At 35.7% G+C, this 23,362-nt stretch overlaps 3 protein-coding genes across 4 annotated transcripts; 2 read left to right on the top strand and 1 right to left on the bottom strand.

Moving 5' to 3' along the window:
- The first annotated feature begins 2,599 nt into the window (after nucleotides 1-2,599).
- On the top strand, nucleotides 2,600-6,255 carry Zwilch (zwilch kinetochore protein). Of its 2 annotated transcripts, none has more exons than XM_017630504.1 (9): nucleotides 2,600-2,814; nucleotides 2,871-3,616; nucleotides 3,683-3,861; nucleotides 4,061-4,134; nucleotides 4,857-5,053; nucleotides 5,155-5,432; nucleotides 5,506-5,632; nucleotides 5,712-5,839; nucleotides 5,905-6,255. In XM_017630504.1, exons 1-9 carry the CDS (start codon nucleotides 2,665-2,667, stop codon nucleotides 5,970-5,972), a joined length of 1,947 nt encoding a protein of 648 aa, XP_017485993.1. In that variant the 5' UTR covers nucleotides 2,600-2,664; the 3' UTR covers nucleotides 5,973-6,255. The 2 variants fall into 2 exon arrangements, with proteins under 2 accessions (XP_017485993.1, XP_017485994.1); XM_017630505.1 differs by having other exon boundaries at nucleotides 2,703-2,788.
- Nucleotides 6,256-9,286: 3,031 nt separating this feature from the next.
- Nucleotides 9,287-17,992, top strand: LOC108374532 (chaoptin). Its single transcript, XM_017630506.1, has 10 exons — nucleotides 9,287-9,313; nucleotides 9,542-9,778; nucleotides 9,964-10,030; nucleotides 10,095-10,741; nucleotides 10,825-11,000; nucleotides 14,949-15,083; nucleotides 15,143-15,374; nucleotides 17,230-17,448; nucleotides 17,605-17,691; nucleotides 17,769-17,992. Exons 2-10 carry the CDS (start codon nucleotides 9,593-9,595, stop codon nucleotides 17,907-17,909), a joined length of 1,890 nt encoding a protein of 629 aa, XP_017485995.1. The 5' UTR covers nucleotides 9,287-9,313; nucleotides 9,542-9,592; the 3' UTR covers nucleotides 17,910-17,992.
- A 343-nt stretch (nucleotides 17,993-18,335) lies between these two features.
- On the bottom strand, nucleotides 18,336-21,438 carry LOC108374529 (uncharacterized). Its single transcript, XM_017630502.1, has 6 exons — nucleotides 21,099-21,438; nucleotides 20,861-21,031; nucleotides 19,521-20,798; nucleotides 19,247-19,462; nucleotides 19,041-19,166; nucleotides 18,336-18,982 (listed from the first exon to the last, which is right to left on the bottom strand). The coding sequence occupies exons 1-6, from the start codon at nucleotides 21,243-21,245 to the stop codon at nucleotides 18,356-18,358; spliced, it is 2,565 nt and encodes an 854-aa protein (XP_017485991.1). The 5' UTR covers nucleotides 21,246-21,438; the 3' UTR covers nucleotides 18,336-18,355.
- Nucleotides 21,439-23,362: the final 1,924 nt, after the last annotated feature.

The following is a 23,362-nucleotide window of genomic DNA, read 5'->3' as shown; positions in this document are numbered from 1 at the left end:
TGTATTTGTAACTAGTTTTGAGAGAATAGTTTGCGAAAGCGGGTTCGTCAGCTGAGCATTTGTTTACATCACAAGCTCCACTATTTCATACATTTCGTTAACTAAAAGACCGTTCGCACCAAGCGATTTTGCGTTCAACTCACGCAGGGTTGCATGAAAAAAAATTGAATTGCTAGAAACATCAAGATATAAAAAAATATCAACATATTCGCCATAAAAAGGCATTGTTCAACTTTGCATTCTCCTTTTGGTTGAACGGCAAATTAATCGCTCTCAACAAAATTGGTCGCCAGTCAACCCTGAACGCGAAATCGCCTCGTAGGAATACCTTTTAAAGAAAAGTTAATTCGACATGATAACACGTACTAAAGCTTTTTAATTAATCGTTTTACCTAACTTGTGTGTTTAAAGTGGCTGACTATAATTTTGGTTAATTTTGGTTTTCTTTGTTTTCTTTGCTTTGTTTTACACGGTATAAGACTTTACGTGTGTAAGGGAATCCCCTAATATTCTCAAACAAAGCTCGTTTATTAATCACCTCATTTACACAGGAAAATCTCAGATTGTTGGCCGTCAAATTGTTGTGTTTAGTCCCCTCAGACACGTCAAGTCTTGCTTTCAAGTCTACTCGGTTCATTGGCGAAGGAGGTGAGATGAGAAGGGAAGAGTACATTCGTCTCACCTCCTTCGCCTACGAACGAACAGACTTGAAATCAAGACTTGACGTGTCTGAAAGCGGTCTTATTCTCACATCTCAAAAAAAGTTATGTTTCTTCTCTGTTGCTAGCGCTGCTTATTCATAGGGGTTATAATGATTATTATTATATAAGCTTTCTCAAAAATAAAAATATGTTTCTTCTCTGTGCGACCTTCATGGGCGTACGCAGGTATGGCTAATAAAATTTACATTCAAAAAATCTTAGTTATGAAAAAGTGGTTTGGATATTTTAGTAAATGATAAGGGTACTAATTTTAAGGCGCAAAACCCCTGTAAAGTGGACAAACTGTGCAATTTTAAACACTCGCAACTGAAATGTCAACATTTTTATGGAAAGTAATTTGCACAAAAAATGCAACTTTGCGCAGCAATTTGGTCGCGCAAATCTGCGCAGTGCGCTGTGCAACCCTCAATCAGATATTTAGTTTACTTTCATTTCGATTTGTGCTCAACGCCTTTTAGAAATGATTGCGGTAAGACTTAGGGCCGGTTACTCAATGTCTGGCTAACACTAATCTCCGGTAAAACATCGTTATCGACGTTACCGACACCATGTTATATGCATGGAGCCGAACACGTCGATAATGATGTTTTAACCGGATATTAGTGTTAACCAGACATTGAGTAACCGGCCCTTAAATATATACTTAAATTTGAGTTTCAACTTTTTAATAGTTTTTAACAAGGCATGAATCACTTTGAAACGATTGTCGTTCAAACGATAACGACAAAACGATGTCATCAAAACACTGATTCATGTATTTGCGTTGCTGTTACGTGTTACTGTTACTTTTACTGTTACTGTTACGTGAAGCAAAACTAGAATTGTGTGGAGGATTTCGCACAAACGATCGAACAATTTTGGGTTCTTATGAAACAAGACAATCTCAGCACGATATCGTCCCGACGATTGTCGTCATACGTGATTCATGCCCAGTTTTTTTTTTGTAATTGTCAAATAATTAAATGTCAGAATTTGAACAAAATATAAAACTGTCCTCATGAAATATGAATGTAAAACTTGCGCGTATTTGTTTAATTATCTACCGGACACTGTTCTCACAGATATGCAGGAAAAAAATAACGCGTTATACAAATTTAGTCATAATATTTATACATACAGGATAACAATGTGTATGTGTAAATTATTTGAAAATAAAATAATCATTGATATTAATTTTAAAACGCTCTCTACATGAGTAAAGTTCGACATAATTACAAATAGAGTTACATAGACAAATGGGTCTGTGAATGGGCTCATTATTAGCAAATTTTGTTTCTCGCGTTGGTACGTAAAAAAATGTATTTTTCTCTTAGAAGCCTCTCCGGCGCAGTACTTCAGGGGAATCGATTTTGTTATAGCATATATCCTTGATGAAAAGAATACTACAGATTTTTCTCCTATTAGCAAGGTATTGTAAATTCAGTATTCTGCATCTCAGTTCGTAAGATGGCATAGATTCATAAGAAAATATGCGTCGAAGGGCAAATTTAGTAAAACGCCTCTGAACTCTTTCTATGCGGTCAGAGTGAGTGACAAAATCGGAGTCCCAAATAATGCACGCCTATTCCAAAATAGATCTCACCAAGCATGTGTAAAGACTTTTAAGTGTGAGTGCATCTAAAAAGTCCTTTGAGTTACGTTTGACAAACCCCAATTTAGTGTTTGCCTCACAGACTATGTATTCTCTTTATAATTGTCCGGACTACTACTTTACACAACAATTTGACAACTAATACATATTCACAATTGTCTTGTCTGAAATTGTCTTATGTAAACGCAGCGTAAAATCTTGCCATTCGTATTCACAATGGCTAACTGCATTTTGAACCAACGTCAAACTCAGCAACCCTGCTACGGCTTTGTTGGATTTTTTTTATTCGAATTTTTCATTCACGGTTTTCAAAAAAAGTTCTATTTCATACCAGAGTAATTATTTAAAAAAATGACCGCGCACTTGGCAAATGTTTATGCGTCCTTGTTACGAAGATATGGTGAATCTTATACACTCATTTATACGGAGCCTCCATCCTATTTATCCAAGATTGTTGGTTCGGATGATTATGCTGGTAAAGTGGTGTATTTTTATATCGAGGTTAGCTCATTCCGCTTCTGAACAATCGGATATTTATGTTAATGTACATTTTTTAGGATCGTAGCAAAATTGCTAATGCCTACGCATCTCAATCCAATATTCTCTTGAAAAACAACGAAGGCGTTAGTAAGGCTGTTGATATGGACCTCACAGGCAGTCCACTTAAGGACGATTGTGTAGTAGAAGCTATCGAAGATATTTCACTAAACATAAGGATAGACGTAGCAAATCCATGGCTCATGCAAGAAGAATGCCACAAAGGAATTAACGTAGAGAAAGCACGTGCTATCATTTGTAAAGAGGAATTTCAGAGTGTTGATCCCGAAGCAACGGGCTCCATTTGGATACTCTGCAACGGAGCAGATGCCGAGAAAACATTAATGTTGCAATATGACTTCTCACCAGGATGCTTTAATCGGGGTATAGTCACCTGCCAAGGTATAATACCCACATTCGAAGTAAATACACAATCGTTAATGCGTCAGCATTTGGCCCTCATTACCCGAAGTACGACGGCACAAGTAGAAACCTATATAGAGAACACCTATCAAATTAAACCTCACATATCTGTACGCTGCAGTTGGTCTTCGACAGCAGCATCACCTTCTTTGGTGGATTTGACATCATGTGACGTTACTTTGCGTCAGTCCTTTTGTTTAAGCTCCTGCAATGAATTAACTGAAGATTTTATGAATCAGTTGCGCATATTGACAGTAATAAGAAATGATATTATCGCATACAAGTGCATAGACAATGGTGACGCTGATGGGCGTAATGAAGCGCTGGTGTATCGTTGTGGCTAGTCAGTATGACGTTTAAGTTTATTTTGTTTGGATTAATATATGTATATATATTTTTTTCAATGCAGTGGCATCGACGTGGACGAATTACGTGAAAATATCAGCAAAGCAGTTACGGAAATTGCAGGTTTTGGTGTAATTGACACCACAGAAAGTGGGGTAGAGTGCGATATTGAAGCAGTTGTGCAGCGTGTAAAGATCAGGCGTCTTACTGATCTCACCGACAAGTTGTGGGAGATCTTGAAACGTAAGAATAATTAACATACAAGTTTTTTAAATTCCTTGTATCTCTTTCGNGAAAGTGGGGTAGAGTGCGATATTGAAGCAGTTGTGCAGCGTGTAAAGATAAGGCGTCTTACTGATCTCACCGACAAGTTGTGGGAGATCTTGAAACGTAAGAATAATTAACATACAAGTTTTTTAAATTCCTTGTATCTCTTTGATAGGTTGTTCTTCATATAAAGACTTAAAAATGGCATTTACGATGTTATTTAAGTGTGCGGCCCACTGCAATATTGTGGTAAGTGTTTTTTAGAGGTCAATATCTTAACACAGTAAGCCTTAAGCTTACAAAGTGAGTCTTATTGGGAATTTACATGAGGCGATTTTACAGACAACTTTTAGCTGAATGCAGCAATTGCCTGGTGTAAATGATCTTTCACATCAACACTCTCAATGAAGGTGAAAATAACCGGATTCTAAAATTTGATCACAAAAAATCTCCAAAAGAATAGCAGGCGCCTCTAACAGCACGCTACATTTAGTTACATGCCCCCTATCGCGAGATTTGGCTGATTATACATTGCACGTGTTACTCTTCCATGTTATATACTTTAAGGCCGCACTGCTTTTCATTTAGAGAACTTTAGCGACAAAAATTTAGCTTAGCGATTGTCACAATTCCACTGCAGCTGGTCACTTTCGTTCAACTTTGGATTGAACTAATTGCCTATGACAGTTGAATCATGTAAATTCCCTGTTAGCTCCGACTTTATTTTCAACTCACTTTATCAGTCCAAAAATTGAGTCTGAGCTTAACCTCTCTTTTTGTTTGTATGGTGCCCATTATTTACACCTAAAATGTTAAGTGTTAACATGTTTCGCCCCTGAATAAATAACGATTGATCCTTTTGATTAAGGTTTATTCAACAGAAAACTATAATCACTTGAGTGTATGTAAACTTATGGATTACGCGTTTACTTTTGCTTTTCTCCTCTCCTATGTTCACTTGCCTTGCAAAGAATACGCCCACGAACAAAAACCGACTGGCAGAAATCATTACCGAGGTTGCTAATCGACGCTTGGCGATTCCGTGTCTCACGGGCACCGAACCATTGGAATTATTATTGGAAATTGGATTGGAAAAGCTGTACAAAGACTACGAGCTCATATTTGATGAAAGTAAAATATGCAGCGCCAACGATTTAAAAAGCAAAAGGTGAGAGCAAACATTTTGCATACATATATGTGTATGTGATGATATACAACCAGTCCTCTATAAAAGTTTCTTTATTAACAAGGATTTATTTTTATTTAAAGTCTTTTTGATTTACGCCACAATGATGAAAACGAGGCAATGCCAAACGTTCGCAAATCACTGCGAAATGCTGTCCGTCCGGAAGTCGTGGCTATGCGCAAAACACTGCTGCACAATACAGCCAAGGGTGGTAATAAATTCAAAGACGAAGATGCGGTAGGTTTTAAGAACAGCAACTTCGATGAGATGGACACAGCAGAACGTCTTGCAAAACTATTGCAAGTACATTGCGCACTGGAGCACTTACTTATGATACATGTTAATTTGAATTTAAGCAACGGTAAGTAGTTTGGATTTGGGGTTTTCTAACTTTTCTATAGTTTCCTTGTTTAATTTACTCATTTAATTTGCAGTTTACAGTGAGGTTTGTGAGCAGCTTTTGAGGAAACCTCCACGGTTTCTAGAAAATATCGACGACAGTTTAGTAGATGAAATTGAGATCTCTTTGTCAGCGCATGATGTGCGCGAACATTTAGAGGGGTGGGTTTCATCAAATATTTATGAAAATCTTTATTTTAATTATATTGATGTTATTCATATGTTTTTCGAATACTTGCAGGAAAGACCCGCATGTTCGTCGTGTTTCCATGCGGTCGAAAAACAAATTTCGGGAAGTAAAATCTACTTTCTTTTACAGCATGGACAATATCTGTCCACAGATCATATCAGAATGTTTCCAATCAGAAGGTGAGTTATGTTTATGAATTTATGTCTTCGATTTATTAATAATATTGGGTTTTTACATCTTACAGAGAAGGAAATCAGTAAGGAGAGTACATATTATAGTTGGCTTTATCGCAAAATAAAAACTCTACATTAATGAAACATATGGGTATATTAGTGAATTTATCGTAGTCAGGGCTCGAATCTTAACATCCGTTCACTGCTCGAAAACGATTCGAAAGAAAATTACGTGATACGTCAGGCAGTGTAAGCTGAACGGGACAAAGAATACGTTCACTTATGTCATAATCCCAAAAATGCCTTTTTAAGTGACGAGTAGTACTATATCGTATGTGACGATTCGAGCCCAGATTTTCGTGAATTCTACAAACAAATGATAATTAATAATAAATGGCAAAATTTTAATATAACGCTAAAAACAGTGGAAATACCTTTTACTTTCCTGCAATTAAGGTCGAGGAACTATTTATAAATTAATAAATACATATAAACATGTAAATGTGTATGAGGCATGCAACTTGTTTAAGCAAGCCGCCTTTTGTTTTGATCAATTCATTCTAAACAATATTGCTCTAAAAAAATAAATTACCAGCACCAAGGGAATATGATAGCGCATTCTCTTTCCAAATGAGACTTCCAGACGCTTCCAAGTTTGGTTCAAACAGATTCTGTTCGTATGTTGAAATTACACCTGCGAAAGCGGAATCAACATACATTGTAAAATACGAACATGTCCAAAGAATATGTTGCAATATGGTACAATCCAATTAGTGTGTGCAGGTTAATCTGCTTTCTTTCAAGTATTTGAGGTGCGCTGTAGAGCAGACGAGTATCAGAACGACATTTGAAGTGCTGAGGTCCGGACGTGTTTCAACATAAAGCAGATGATAAAGAATTTGCAGTGAATAAAAAATAAATATTTCAAATTGTGAAATATCCTTAAGTGTCCTGTTTCAATAGCGGAAGTATATTCGGTGCAGTAAAAACGACACGAACGAGATAAAAAATACACCACTTTACAACCGGCATACCAGTTACAATCAAAGAAAGTTACAAACAAGACTCCATGATCGAGTGTTGTGTCTTTTTTGTGGAAGTGCAAAACGTGACGGCTTGCAAGCAGTTAAACTTGGTTTAAGGATTTTAAAAACTACATGCTAATGCCATTAACCGTGTAAAACGATTTAAAAATACTCGATAATGGTGTGTATGTGTCTTAAAAAGGATATTTTCGTAAGTAAAAAAAAATAAAATTCTAGTTTCACGAATACGCATACAGTAATTTAATATGCAATGTTTAAAGCCTCACAATTTGTTAGAGTATCTGATTGCAAAGCATACAATTGCAGGGATATGGCTTCAGTATTTTTTGCATCTGAAAGATATTAAAGGATATGGGTATAGAAGCGTCAGAATTCTTTTTATTGTTGTGTGAAATTTACATATGTATGTCGAAAGTTTAATTTGTATCAAGGACACTTAGATCCTTTTTGAAGGATTTGCGCGATGGAAAATTAACGATTAACAATATCAAATATAATGTACAAAAATAAGTTTTTTACTTATAAGAAAATATATATATATTTATTTTTTTTTAAATCGAACTTAAATTAAGTTATCACCTTCAACTGCCTGCAAAATTTACATACATACTTACTTTCAGTTATAGCTTTAGGAATCAAATTGCCAAAAATTTAACACAAAATTAAAAATGTCCTTGAACGATNGACTCCATGATCGAGTGTTGTGTCTTTTTTGTGGAAGTGCAAAACGTGACAGCTTGCAAGCAGTTAAACTTGATTTAAGGATTTTAAAAACTACATGCTAATGCCATTAACCGTGTAAAACGATTTAAAAGTACTCGATAATGGTGTGTATGTGTCTTAAAAAGGATATTTTAGTAAAAAAAAATAAAATTCTAGTTTCACGAATACGCATACAGTAATTTAATATGCAATGTTTAAAGCCTCACAATTTGTTAGAGTATCTGATTGCAAAGCATACAATTGCAGGGATATGGCTTCAGTATTTTTTGCATCTGAAAGATATTAAAGGATATGGGTATAGAAGCGTCAGAATTCTTTTTATTGTTGTGTGAAATTTACATATGTATGTCAAAAGTTTAATTTGTATCAAGGACACTTAGATCCTTTTTGAAGGATTTGCGCGATGGAAAATTAACGATTAACAATATCAAATATAATGTACAAAAATAAGTTTTTTACTTATAAGAAAATATATATATATTTATTTTTTTTTAAATCGAACTTAAATTAAGTTATCACCTTCAACTGCCTGCAAAATTTACATACATACTTACTTTCAGTTATAGCTTTAGGAATCAAATTGCCAAAAATTTAACACAAAATTAAAAATGTCCTTGAACGATTCAGTCTAATTTAAACATATATATGTATGTAAATATGTACATGCATAAGTACATATTTATAAAAAGCACAAAACCACTAATATACTAGAAATGTATAAAATGATTTTAATTTTTATGTGAAAACGGTAAAATATTTCCGAGGTTGAAATTTTTTAATGAAATTTGTGGTACTAGTACATATTTTTGGAGAGCAAATGAAATGTAGAAAGCCCCTGACATTTTTAAAAAATATATGTATGTATATGTTTAAGGTTTTTTTTTTTAATTTTACGAAATTTCGTAAAGCCAATTGCAGGCCGATTTTGGGTATTGCATTAAGTACCACTTTCATTTTACTCATCTACTTTTCCAGGGACTGGAATTCTTTTTCAAATTTGGCTATGCCTTCCTGATCATAACGTTAATGATAATGATATGGATGTCCTTGGCGCGAGCATCAATGCACATGCATGAAATGGATGAAATGCGCTATCCACCATGCACACAGAATGCGCTTTGTACGTGTTCAAAATCATCGACAGATCTGGGCATAGTGCATTGCAAGGATGTGCCATTTCCGGCCCTACCTAAAATGGTGAACGAATCGAAGGTAGGCAGAGGCACGAATTGTACAAGCGAAAAAAAATGCTGCACCTAAAAGTTGTTTTTAGTATTTTAATGAGTGGCCCGCGATTCAGCGTACTTATTGAAGGCGTGCTATATATACTTTTGGGTGTACATTTGCCGCAATATTGGTTAACAGTTTTCAATATAAATTGTNGATTAACAATATCAAATATAATGTACAAAAATAAGTTTTTTACTTATAAGAAAATATATATTTATTTATTTTTTTTTAAATCGAACTTAAATTAAGTTATCACCTTCAACTACAAAATTTACATACATACTTACTTTCAGTTATAGCTTTAGGAATCAAATTGCCAAAAATTTAACACAAAATTAGAAATGTCCTTGAACGAATCAGTCTAATTTAAACATATATATGTATGTAAATATGTACATGCATAAGTACATATTTATAAAAAGCACAAAACCACTAATATACTAGAAATGTATAAAATGATTTTAATTTTTATGTGAAAACGGTAAAATATTTCCGAGGTTGAAATTTTTTAATGAAATTTGTGGTACTAGTACATATTTTTGGAGAGCAAATGAAATGTAGAAAGCCCCTGACATTTTTATAAAATATATGTATGTATATGTTAAAGGTTTTTTTTTTTTAATTTTACGAAATTTCTTAAAGCCAATTGCAGGCCGATTTTGGGTATTGCATTAAGTACCACTTTCATTTTACTCATCTACTTTTCCAGGGACTGGAATTCTTTTTCAAATTTGGCTATGCCTTCCTGATCATAACGTTAATGATAATGATATGGATGTCCTTGGCGCGAGCATCAATGCACATGCATGAAATGGATGAAATGCGCTATCCACCATGCACACAGAATGCGCTTTGTACGTGTTCAAAATCATCGACAGATCTGGGCATAGTGCATTGCAAGGATGTGCCATTTCCGGCCCTACCTAAAATGGTGAACGAATCGAAGGTAGGCAGAGGCACGAATTGTACAAGCGAAAAAAATGCTGCACCTAAAAGTTGTTTTTAGTATTTTAATGAGTGGCCCGCGACTCAGCGTACTTATTGAAGGCGTGCTATATATACTTTTGGGTGTACATTTGCCGCAATATTGGTTAACAGTTTTCAATATAAATTGCTAAAATTTTTTAATAGGTCTTTATGTTGCACATGGAAAATACGGGTTTGCGCGAAATTGAACCGTACTTTTTGCAATCGACGGGTTAGCAGTTATGGTTTTATATTCCATTGATTTTTTTTTAACTTCTTGTTCTTAAATTGCGCAGGCATGTATCGATTAAAAATATCGGGCAATCATTTAACGGAAATACCTGACGATGCTTTTATGGGACTGGAACGTTCGCTCTGGGAACTAATATTGCCGCAAAACGATCTTGTAGAGATACCATCAAAATCATTTCGTCATTTACAGAAATTGCGTCATCTTGATCTAGGCAATAATCACATAACACAGGTTCAACATGACTCATTTCGTGGCCTCGAAGACTCGCTACAAACGCTTATTTTACGCGATAATTGTATTTCCATGTTGATGGCACACAGCTTCTCGGGTCTACTCATTTTAGAAACATTGGATTTGAGTGGCAACAATCTGTTTGAAATTGATCCTAATGTCTTTGTGGATGGTATGCCTCGCTTAACCAAGCTGTTGCTGACCGATAATATCCTTTCCGAGATACCATATGATGCGCTTGGACCGTTGAAAAGTTTGCGAACCCTGGACATATCGCACAATGTGATATGGTCCTTGAGTGGCAATGATACGTATGACATTAAATCCGCCACAAAGCTTAATTTGGACAATTTGCACTTGGAATACAATCATATTTATATGTTGCCACCAAATTCCTTTAAGAATTTTGATATTGTGAACAGAACATTCTTCGATGGTAATCCAATACATACGCTTAGGGTAAGTGGATGTTTCGATCGATAGTGGCATTGGCATAAATTCAAATTTTTAAACCTATACTCATTGTCTTATGGCTCTACTAGGAGGACGCGTTCAAACCTGCAAAAATACGTGAGATCTATATGCGCTACTGTGGGCTCACGAATATCTCACCAGTGGCGTTCGATAGCTTGGTCAATAGTCTGCAAATATTGGATTTGTCGGGCAATAATTTAACTCATTTGCATCATAAACTGTTCAACAATTTCGATGTGCTAAGGTGGGTATGCCATAAGCAGATACAACGCCCGGGGTTCAGGCAGCTGAACCTTGTATATTTATTTCTGCAAGCGCAGCTATAATTACTTCCTTGGGTTATAATGCTATAAAATGGATGAGCAAATTATTAGCTTTGATGTTACATACTTAAATATATATGTATGTATGTCTGAAACCTCGCAANATTTATTTCTGCAAGCGCAGCTATAATTACTTCCTTGGGTTATAATGCTAAATATGGATGAGCAAATTATTAGCTTTGATGTTACATACTTAAATATATATGTATGTATGTCTGAAACCTCGCAGCGGTATGTGGAGGCAAATGGTGGCACATAAGCGGTTGTGTATGGGTGTTAGACTTCTGCAAGCATGTGTTGTAAACTTTTAGGCGAAACAGGTGGTGGCGACGTGCCGATTTCAGTGTCTTTTTAATCCGATTGTTGGAATAGGTTGGCTGTGAGGTAAATGGGTATGCAAAAATACACTATTTGTGCAAAAATACGTATTCAAACTTTAAACAACATACTAAAACAATAGAACGAACTGCAGCAAAGAAAACATAAAAAATGCTTTTTCTATTGCAATTGGCCGAATTGGGGGAAAATATTTGTACGTTTAACAAAAGTTAGCAATATGGCTTCTGCTAACTGCCAGTATGCACATTTAGACATTCAAACGCAAAAACATTAGGTCCGTTTCGATTTACATGCTTAGCATGCTGTTAGGCGCGCAGCCCGTATGCTGATTAGCTTGCGACCTTATTGACCAATTTGAAAATCATTACGTACAAATTAACGCTGTCTGTGAAAATTAGTTACGACTTGGAGCATTTTTCTATTTCGCAAACGAGTCTTATTTATGTAGAGTATGTCAAAAAGACTGCGTTTCCACAAATCCACCATTACCACATGCCGTAGGCGATTGCTGTCTATAGCCGTCATCGATTCGCCAACAGTAAGCGAGTGGCGAAACGAACGTGCTCAATGAGGTACAACCAAACTCGCTTGTTGCTTTCATATACAAACTTTTTCGTTAAGCGTGGGCTTAGCGACCGGAAATCAAACATAGCGAGCAGAGAAGTGGCAAATCGATGACGGCTTTTCTTACATTAACATTCACCTAAACACACTCATATGCTTATAACCACATACATATGTGTATATGCAGAGTTATTAGCCTGCGTGATAACAAAATTAAAATTGAACAACCGTTGGAGACTTTTAATGCCATGCAATATACCTTACTCAAATTGGACTTAAGCGGCGATAAGAACGATCCAACGAATCTACAAACGCTACGCAAGTAAGTCTCGTATTTGACATTGCCTTGCAGTCAAAACATATGTATTTATTTGCAAAAAGTATGACCAGAATGCGGAATATGCGCTCGCTGTCAATGTCGCGCATGGGTAGCGCAACCTCAATAGGTCCGGATGATTTCAAGGATTTCGGTGTGGAATTAGAGGATTTGCAAATCACGCGCGCCACACTCGCTACTATACAATCGCATGCTTTTAAACATGTACGTGGGCTTAAGCGCTTGGATTTTAGTGAGAATGGCATACAAACGATTGAGAATGATGCATTTCATGAGGTGAGTAAATTATAAATATATAACAATACTAAAATAATTTACTAGTTTTGTATACTATATGTAGATACATATGATATACATACATACATAATTTAGAGTCCTAGACCACCCGTCCACTCCCTATGAAATGGGAGGAAATGTTTTTTGTCGAAAACCGCAAAAATCGCGGATGCTCTATATTTTAGTGGTATTACCGACTTCCGGTTTCGACCGGAAGTGGGCTGAACTGACCGGAAGTTCATTTTTTCAAATTAGATAACTTTTGTTTTACACTTTTTTCTCGAAAGTGCTTTTTACAACCTCTAAATGATCTTCGAACTTCAACTCGTCCTAGCCTTCTTAAATGAGTGAAAATGTTGTCCAGAATGCTCTATCTTTGGGTTGTATTACCGAGCTCCGGTTGCCACCGGAAGTGGGTAAAACTGACCAGAAGTAGATTTTTTAATAGGATATACATATTTTTTTTTACAAGAGATTCGCATTCTCAGCATAAAAATACATAATATGTAAAGAAATTATCTTTTGGCGGAAACTTTTCGGTTTGGACCGGAAGTGGGTTAAAATGACAGGAAGTCGTTTTTTTTAAGTTAGATGTACATATTTTTACTACAGATTCGGGATCGTTTGAAAATTGTTTCTCCGAAGTGCTTTTTCAACTTCTAGAAGACCATAGAACTTTAACTCGTCCTGGACTCCTATTAAAGTGTTGAAAAAGGCGATTCTGAGAACACAAAAGTAACGTATTTTTGTCCACAGAATCCGAATCTGTAGTAAAAACATACATGTGTAATTTAAAAAAATTCTGCTCTATTCTGCATTTCGATTACGTTCCCGCATTCCGCTCCGCTACAATCGAAGTTTGGTAGTCTGAGTTGCGATCGAATCGAAAGTAGAGGAAGAGCGAAAACATCTTCGAAATCAGCTGGTTGCCTAGGAATGTTTGAAATCGAAACAAAACAAAAGAAATAATTGCCACCAAACTATAGCAGTTTATGAAGTTAAAATTTGTAAATATTTTAAAATAACTACGTATTCTTATGCGCAGAATTCCAATCTTTGGTATAAATATGTATAATTAAATAATCTCATTAAAAAAATGGACCTTCCGGATAGACTTTCGACTTGGTAATTCATGTGTTTTCGTTTTCCAATAGAAACATGTTTATTAATTTACGAAGTCCAGGACGAGTGGAAGTTCGAAGGTCTTTTAGAGGATAAAAAGGCACTTCCGAGAAAAAATTTCAAACAAAAGCTACGTATTTTTATCCTTAGAATCCGAAACTGTATAAAAACATGTATAGCCCTCATCGATTCGCCAACAGTTTGCGAGTGGCGAAACGAACGAACTCACGTTCCCACGACAGTCGGGTCTACGTAACCGGAACGACCCAGATTTATATCTGGCCAAGGACTGTCACTCCAGCAACACTCCCCAAAAACCCTTTGGGGAACTTGTATGCTGCTACAACAACAACAATCAAACTCGATACCGTCTATCCGTGCTAGCTAACTTTGTTGTTGCTTTCACATGCAAAATTCTTCTTTAAGCGACAGCAACTCAAACATGGCGAACAGAGAAGTACCGAGTCGATAAGGGCTTTTATGTAATTTGGAAAAATGAACTTCCGGGCAGTTTAACGAACTTCCGGTTTCTACCTTCCGGTAACACCACCAAAAGATAGTAGGTGACATTTTTGCGGTTTTCAATAAACAGCATTTAACCCCATTTCGGAGGGGGCGGACGGATGGTCTAGGACATCCTGTATATAGTATATGTCCACAAATTTCATTTGCAACAAGTAATTAAAAACCATATTTTGAAACTGAATATTTACTGTTTCAGATTGGTCACTCCTTAATATCATTAAAAATTTCACATGGCTTCACAGGCGCAGCATTACCTGCTGATCCATTACGGCATTTAACCTCACTACAAGAACTGGATTTCAGTAACAACAAAATAACTAGCATGAGTGATACTAGTTTTCATTTCTTGAAAAATTTACGACTACTGGAATTACACGACAATCGCATCGAACAGGTCATGAAGGGCACATTTCAGGTAAGAAAATTCGCATGAAATTATTGTAATTGGTGATTGGATGGAACGACCTAAAAAGTCATAAATCAGTGTTCGAAGGCAGAGTAGCACCTGTTTTTAGTACTCCTTCCTTACTTATTATGCCTAATTCTATAATTTATTATAAATATGTTACAGGGTGATATACACTCGAAGTTGGAAGAGATATCTTTGCGTTTTAATCATTTAGCCCAAATATCACAACACACGTTCTTTGATCTAGAGGTTAGTTAGGCACCTAATTGGAGTTTTTTTTCATATGTGTATATGCAGAGTTATTAGCCTGCGTGATAACAAAATTAAAATTGAACAACCGTTGGAGACTTTTAATGCCATGCAATATACCTTACTCAAATTGGACTTAAGCGGCGATAAGAACGATCCAACGAATCTACAAACGCTACGCAAGTAAGTCTCGTATTTGACATTGCCTTGCAGTCAAAACATATGTATTTATTTGCAAAAAGTATGACCAGAATGCGGAATATGCGCTCGCTGTCAATGTCGCGCATGGGTAGCGCTACCTCAATAGGTCCGGATGATTTCAAGGATTTCGGTGTGGAATTAGAGGATTTGCAAATCACGCGCGCCACACTCGCTACTATACAATCGCATGCTTTTAAACATGTACGTGGGCTTAAGCGCTTGGATTTTAGTGAGAATGGCATACAAACGATTGAGAATGATGCATTTCATGAGGTGAGTAAATTATAAATATATAACAATACTAAAATAATTTACTAGTTTTGTATACTATATGTAGATACATATGATATACATACATACATAATTTAGAGTCCTAGACCACCCGTCCACTCCCTATGAAATGGGAGGAAATGTTTTTTGTCGAAAACCGCAAAAATCGCGGATGCTCTATATTTTAGTGGTATTACCGACTTCCGGTTTCGACCGGAAGTGGGCTGAACTGACCGGAAGTTCATTTTTTCAAATTAGATAACTTTTGTTTTACACTTTTTTCTCGAAAGTGCTTTTTACAACCTCTAAATGATCTTCGAACTTCAACTCGTCCTAGCCTTCTTAAATGAGTGAAAATGTTGTCCAGAATGCTCTATCTTTGGGTTGTATTACCGAGCTCCGGTTGCCACCGGAAGTGGGTAAAACTGACCAGAAGTAGATTTTTTAATAGGATATACATATTTTTTTTTACAAGAGATTCGCATTCTCAGCATAAAAATACATAATATGTAAAGAAATTATCTTTTGGCGGAAACTTTTCGGTTTGGACCGGAAGTGGGTTAAAATGACAGGAAGTCGTTTTTTTTAAGTTAGATGTACATATTTTTACTACAGATTCGGGATCGTTTGAAAATTGTTTCTCCGAAGTGCTTTTTCAACTTCTAGAAGACCATAGAACTTTAACTCGTCCTGGACTCCTATTAAAGTGTTGAAAAAGGCGATTCTGAGAACACAAAAGTAACGTATTTTTGTCCACAGAATCCGAATCTGTAGTAAAAACATACATGTGTAATTTAAAAAAATTCTGCTCTATTCTGCATTTCGATTACGTTCCCGCATTCCGCTCCGCTACAATCGAAGTTTGGTAGTCTGAGTTGCGATCGAATCGAAAGTAGAGGAAGAGCGAAAACATCTTCGAAATCAGCTGGTTGCCTAGGAATGTTCGAAATCGAAACAAAACAAAAGAAATAATTGCCACCAAACTATAGCAGTTTATGAAGTTAAAATTTGTAAATATTTTAAAAAAACTACGTATTCTTATGCGCAGAATTCCAATCTTTGGTATAAATATGTATAATTAAATAATCTCATTAAAAAAATGGACCTTCCGGATAGACTTTCGACTTGGTAATTCATGTGTTTTCGTTTTCCAATAGAAACATGTTTATTAATTTAAGAAGTCCAGGACGAGTGGAAGTTCGAAGGTCTTTTAGAGGATAAAAAGGCACTTCCGAGAAAAAATTTCAAACAAAAGCTACGTATTTTTATCCTTAGAATCCGAAACTGTATAAAAACATGTATAGCCCTCATCGATTCGCCAACAGTTTGCGAGTGGCGAAACGAACGAACTCACGTTCCCACGACAGTCGGGTCTACGTAACCGGAACGACCCAGATTTATATCTGGCCAAGGACTGTCACTCCAGCAACACTCCCCAAAAACCCTTTGGAGAACTTGTATGCTGCTACAACAACAACAACCAAACTCGATACCGTCTATCCGTGCTAGCTAACTTTGTTGTTGCTTTCACATGCAAAATTCTTCTTTAAGCGACAGCAACTCAAACATAGCGAACAGAGAAGTACCGAGTCGATGAGGGCTTTTATCTAATTTGGAAAAATGAACTTCCGGGCAGTTTAACGAACTTCCGGTTTCTACCTTCCGGTAACACCACCAAAAGATAGTAGTAGTAGTAGTAGTTGACATTTTTGCGGTTTTCAATAAAAAGCATTTAACCCCATTTCGGAGGGGGCGGACGGATGGTCTAGGACATCCTGTATATAGTATATGTCCACAAATTTCATTTGCAACAAGTAATTAAAAACCATATTTTGAAACTGAATATTTACTGTTTCAGATTGGTCACTCCTTAATATCATTAAAAATTTCACATGGCTTCACAGGCGCAGCATTACCTGCTGATCCATTACGGCATTTAACCTCACTACAAGAACTGGATTTCAGTAACAACAAAATAACTAGCATGAGTGATACTAGTTTTCATTTCTTGAAAAATTTACGACTACTGGAATTACACGACAATCGCATCGAACAGGTCATGAAGGGCACATTTCAGGTAAGAAAATTCGCATGAAATTATTGTAATTGGTGATTGGATGGAACGACCTAAAAAGTCATAAATCAGTGTTCGAAGGCAGAGTAGCACCTGTTTTTAGTACTCCTTCCTTACTTATTATGCCTAATTCTATAATTTATTATAAATATGTTACAGGGTGATATACACTCGAAGTTGGAAGAGATATCTTTGCGTTTTAATCATTTAGCCCAAATATCACAACACACGTTCTTTGATCTAGAGGTTAGTTAGGCACCTAATTGGAGTTTTTTTTAACTTATTTGGAAAAATCTTAATTCATATTTTATTAATATTTGTAGGCTTTACGTAAACTGCATTTGGATGATAATAAAATTGATCGTGTCGAACGAAGAGCTTTTATGAACTTGGATGAATTGGAGCACTTGAGCTTGCGCGGCAACAAATTAAATAACCTCGCTGAGGAATCCTTCCAGGTATGAATACAGATTGCTTTGATAACAAATAACCGCAATAAAATAGGTATTTAGCAAATAATATAGAAAAAATGGCTGTCTTCCGTTTATTAAAAGTTTACTCAAAATGCTTATGGATTACCTTTGTTAGACTTATCTTTATCCAAAAATACCTGAACCCTATTTTTGATGAATTCCTTCTTGAATATATGATCTATGTTTTGATGCTGTCCTCATAGTAAGGCGGATGGTTTTTATTATTATCATGAAAATGCCATTTCCTGCCAAGAGATATATATTTATTAATTATTAGAAATATGATGCCGACCGAGTTACGTGCAAGCTAATCGCCTGCGGGCCTTCATAATATTAGAAAAATATCTCAGTTCTTCCGAAGATTTCTAGCTGTAATTAATTCTATTATAATTTGTTTTCAAAGCGGGGAAGATTTTTTATTTGCGGATTCCTTTAGACTAAATGCTTTCAAGTTCTTTAGGTTCTTCTTTCACCTTAATTTCACTTATTTCAAATATCTGTTCACCGACAGAATTTAATGTTGGATCATTTGACGAAGCAAGCCAACAGTTCAGGCTATTTGTAGCTTCTGCAGTAATTACATTAGGGTGAAGCAATCTATGCGGCTTTGTAGTTTTTTGCATTTCTGTGATAGATCTAATCCTTATGCCTGCACTCGTTTTCATATCAACTTGACGTGTAATAAAATTCATTGTAGACATTTTATTCGTATCTCTATGTTGGAGACCAGCAAAAGACCAAGAATGCGGATCGGCATTGAAATTGTTGCTATGTTTCCCTTCTTGCGTCTCTTGGATTTGTGGATCGATATTGCTATAGCCGTCACCATAAGCATGTGGCGACAGTACAATATCACCATATATGTATGAGGGCTTATGCTTACGCATATGGGAATTGCATGCCTTAAAATTGTTAAAAGTCTTGTAGCAGATGTTGCACGTTGCGCTGCTAAACGAATCGAAGGGAGTTTTTTTCTTTACCTTTTTTAGATTTGTGGATTGCTGGAAGCAAGCAGTTCCTGCGGAATTGTTTGCCAGATTTTGTTTTGGGCTACCTTTTGAAACCTGTGAAATTTAAAATATTTAGTGCCCAAGATGCAACTAGATGGAAAGAATACTTTACTTTGTTAGCAGCATTCCGATAGACTTTATCTTGAAGAGACATCGGCTCCTTATTTGATGTTTGATGATGATAACCAGTCATAGATACTTCTTCTTTATGCATTGTGTGATGNCATTGAAATTGTTGCTATGTTTCCCTTCTTGCGTCTCTTGGATTTGTGGATCGATATTGCTATAGCCGTCACCATAAGCATGTGGCGACAGTACAATATCACCATATATGTATGAGGGCTTATGCTTGCGCATATGGGAATTGCATGCCTTAAAATTGTTAAAAGCCTTGTAGCAGATGTTGCACGTTGCGCTGCTCAACGAATCGAAGGGAATTTTTTTCTTTACCTTTTTTAGATTTGTGGATTGCTGGAAGCAAGCAGTTCCTGCGGAATTGTTTGCCAAATTTTGTTTTGGGCTACCTTTTGAAACCTGTGAAATTTAAAATATTTAGTGCCCAAGATGCAACTAGATGGAAAAAATACTTTACTTTGTTAGCAGCATTCCGATAGACTTTATCTTGAAGAGACATCGGCTCCTTATTTGATGTTTGATGATGATAACCAGTCATACATACTTCTTCTTTATGCATTGTGTGATGCACTTTTCTTGATTTCGAAGAACGGTAGCTTATGCCATGTTGCTCTGGCACATGATCGCGCAGTAACTTTGGGGAAGTTGGGAATTCTTTGCCACAAATATGGCAATAAAAATGACATTCTCCCCACATCCAATGATTTAATATCCCCTTATTATGGCCGAATAGTTGCCAGCAATTCAAACATCTTATACATTTTCGATCTTGAACAGTTATAACGCGACCTTTTCTCAATTTTTTCTCTAAATATTTTTTATCACAAAGACGAGGAATGCTTATACGTAAATGTTGCATCTGATGTGTGGCTAATGAAGACTGAGAATCGAAACTTAACTCACAATAGCGGCACCTTATACTGCTAAAACTTTCATCTTCCAGACACTCCAATGATGAAGTGTTACAATATGTTAGAGGCATTTCGTCTTCGCATTGACGCGATTCGTTAATTATGTGTCTTGTGTCTTTTAGATTAGTTGCAGATTTGTTTTCAACAGATTCTGATTTTGATTTAGCTACTTTCAGGGGCCGCAGAGTGCAACCATTAAGGGCTAACATCGTTTTAAGCTCTTTTATTTCTGGTGTTGAATTCGTTGCAGGTTTTACTTTAAGAATTCCTAGTGATTTTTGTATTTGCTGAAAAGCCTGTCCATTCACTTCAACTCTATTGTTATTTATAATTGTATTTGAAGCTTCAGTACTTTGAGGGACATCTTTTGGAATTATTCGACCCGGTATTCGTTGAATATCCACTTGAAATACTGTTTTTATTGATNTACAATATGTTAGAGGCATTTCATCTTCGCATTGACGCGATTCGTTAATTATGTGTCTTGTGTCTTTTAGATTAGTTGCAGATTTGTTTTCAACAGATTCTGATTTTGATTTAGCTAAATTCAAGGGCCGCAGAGTGCAACCATTAAGGGCTAACATCGTTTTAAGCTCTTTTATTTCTGGGGTTGAATTCGTTGCAGGTTTTACTTTAAGAATTCCTAGTGATTTTTGTATTTTCTGAAAAGCCGGTCCATTCACTTCAACTTTATTGTTATTTATAATTGTATTTGAAGCTTCAGTACTTTGAGGGACATCTTTTGGAATTATTCGGCCCGGTATTCGTTGAATATCCACTTGAAATACTGTTTTTATTGACTCCAAAGTTACGTCGCTGGAATTCTGTAATCGGTTATGGAAAGTACAAAAAGGACTTCAAAGTATTGTACGAAAATAGAACCCACCCCAACCAAATCCATTATGCGTACGTAATCGTTGTTAGGCTGTATGCGACGGACATTATCAGTCCATTTTTCCTGCATTATCATTACCCGCTGAACGTCCGTATACATGTAATTAACGTTGTTAATGCATTTCTTACAAATATGCTTGGGTAGCGGGTCATGCTGATACATCTATGTATACGTTAGATTTCAATACCATTAAAAAACATATTTTTACAAATATTTTTAATTAGCTCACGACTATTGGATAAACTGCGAGTATCTTCCTTATTAAGTTTTTAGCGTTAGTGGAAGTAAAGATATTTATGTTGCAAATGTCTGCTAATCCACAAATGCGGCACTTTTTGTCCTCCATGCAGGAGGCAGTGTTACTTTGCATTTCCATTGGTTGTTTTACCTTTTATAATGCCTTGCGGTTATGAAGAGATTGTGATTTGGAATATTCTCTACGTTCTCCTTTAATTTCACATGATTAAAGTATGATTTTTTTATCCATAAAACTCATATTTTCACCTGTCCTTACTGGTGGCAAGCTATCGATTGTTTCGGTTTTTTTCACTATCGATAGTTTTTCAAGAATATCGAGTATTTTCGCTATCGAAAATTTTCCAAAGACACAAAAATGGTGCATGAACCAAAAATACAAGATCACGTAAGAACGCGACAATGTATTTGTAACTGGTTTTGAGAAAAAAGTTTGGGAAAGCGGGTTCGTCAGCTGAGCGTTTGTTTACATCACAAGCACCTCTATTTTACACTTTTATTCAAGTAAAGAAAAGTTAATTCAACATGACAACACATTTTAAAGCATTTTGTTGCATCATTTTACCTAAATAGTGCGTTTAAAGTGGCTGACAATAATTTTGGCTAATTTTGGTTTTCGTTGTTTTCTTTGCTTTGTTTACTTTTCGCTCGTTTTCCAGTGAAACAAGATGGCGTAGAACCCGCTAAAAAAATCGACTTTTTTCACTCTCTTGTTCTTACGTGATCTTGTGTCTTTCGTTCATGAAAATGGTGAACGTGCATTAGACCGTTCGTTATTTCAACATTTTATTTTAATATACAGTTTGCCGGGCGGAAAACATGTCTTAAATTAAACAAAAAAAGTATTCGGATCGATGGAGATGATTGAGCTGAGTATAACTATNCCTGCTATTCTTTTGGAGATCAAAATTAGCGATAGCTACGGTGACCATATTAACCAACGTAAAATAAAAGACTTTTTTTCAAAATGATTTGGGAATACGTACATACATACAACTTGTATGAGAAAAGTACCTTGCCCATATCGTAATTTAAATCACATATTTACCAGTTAATTATATTATTTAATTGTACAAGTTCCCGTGCTGTAGCGAAAAATGAAGCCAAAACCTTTTCAAGGACTTCGCCATCCTTTGCTACCAAAATGCGTTTATCATAATTCATACTGCACGACGAAGCCAGAACACAGTGGTTCAAAATTGGAATTGAATGTTCGTAATTCACCGGAGCCTTCATTTTTCAACCAATTTTTGCCAAATACCAAAAAAAAATATTTATTTTGGTGAACATTTTTTATAACATTTCAAATTTTTGTGTAATTTCTTCGTTGTGGGAAAACCATACAATTGTTTTCAACTAGTTTTTGCTACGTAACATTTATTAGCTGGAACAGGAGAATACTTTTCTTCAAAATTGCTCCTTTTTCTGCATTTTGCACTAAAAAATTGAATAAATTAATTATATATAAATCAGGCTCAACTGGTCTCTTGCAAATATTGTAAGCTTCCATAAAAAAAAAAAATAATCAAATTAAGTGAAAAATGAAGGCTCCAGTGAATTACGAACACTAAATGACAGTTTTTTACCACTTGTTCTCTTTCAGTGGAACTGGAAACTCAGCGTGCAACGCGATCCTGGGCACAAATTTCCCTGTGCTTTACAGATTGTACAAAGATTACCGATTAAATAGAAATCCTTAGTGGGGTGCGAAACAAACTAGCGAAGGTTTTCATTATATTTTATAAGGGATATTTTAATTTTTCATATGCTGTGTTTAAAAGTTTACCTCTGAAAAAATGCAGAGCTCATTTAAAGGACAGTTTAAGAAATAAAGGACAAAAAGCGTCCTTTATTTTGAAAAAAATTATAAGAACACGGGGTTAAAATAAAGGACTGTCCTTTAAAATAAAGGACGGATGGTCACCGTAAGTATAACGGTATACTTATTTTTTGGGGAAACAAGAATTATCAAAGAACGTTCTTTGATAATACTTTATCAATTGAAGGAGAGCTTCACAGTATGAGGTGAAAATAAGTACTTTTTAATAGGGCTGCCGCCCGCTTAAAATTTTTGGGACTGAAATATATATCTACTAAATTACGCAAGGAATTAAAGGCATTTAAATGCGCTCTTACAAGTCTATTCTGCTATGGTAATATAAATTTTGTAACCGGTAATTAAAATGTTAGCCAATTTTTAAACCTTTTTCGCATTCTGTGCTCTCTTGTAACCGGTAA

This window comes from Rhagoletis zephyria, unplaced genomic scaffold (assembly GCF_001687245.7).
Source record: "Rhagoletis zephyria isolate East Lansing unplaced genomic scaffold, Rhagoletis_zephyria_1.1 Rzeph_scaffold_07801, whole genome shotgun sequence".
Taxonomy (NCBI): Eukaryota; Metazoa; Arthropoda; class Insecta; order Diptera; family Tephritidae; genus Rhagoletis; species Rhagoletis zephyria.
This window is presented reverse-complemented; position numbering and strand designations above follow the sequence as displayed.

What these genes read in the sequence shown, in the direction of transcription:
- Zwilch (XM_017630504.1), top strand. Translation starts at nt 2,665, where the DNA reads ATGACCGCGCACTTGGCAAATGTTTATGCGTCCTTGTTACGAAGATAT. An exon ending in GTGCGCGAACATTTAGAGGG is followed by an intron (nt 5,633 to 5,711) that starts GTGGGTTTCATC and finishes GAATACTTGCAG; the next exon opens with GAAAGACCCGCATGTTCGTC. An exon ending in AGAATGTTTCCAATCAGAAG is followed by an intron (nt 5,840 to 5,904) that starts GTGAGTTATGTT and finishes TACATCTTACAG; the next exon opens with AGAAGGAAATCAGTAAGGAG.
- LOC108374532 (XM_017630506.1), top strand. Translation starts at nt 9,593, where the DNA reads ATGATAATGATATGGATGTCCTTGGCGCGAGCATCAATGCACATGCAT. An exon ending in AGAATGATGCATTTCATGAG is followed by an intron (nt 15,375 to 17,229) that starts GTGAGTAAATTA and finishes TTACTGTTTCAG; the next exon opens with ATTGGTCACTCCTTAATATC. An exon ending in ACACGTTCTTTGATCTAGAG is followed by an intron (nt 17,692 to 17,768) that starts GTTAGTTAGGCA and finishes TAATATTTGTAG; the next exon opens with GCTTTACGTAAACTGCATTT.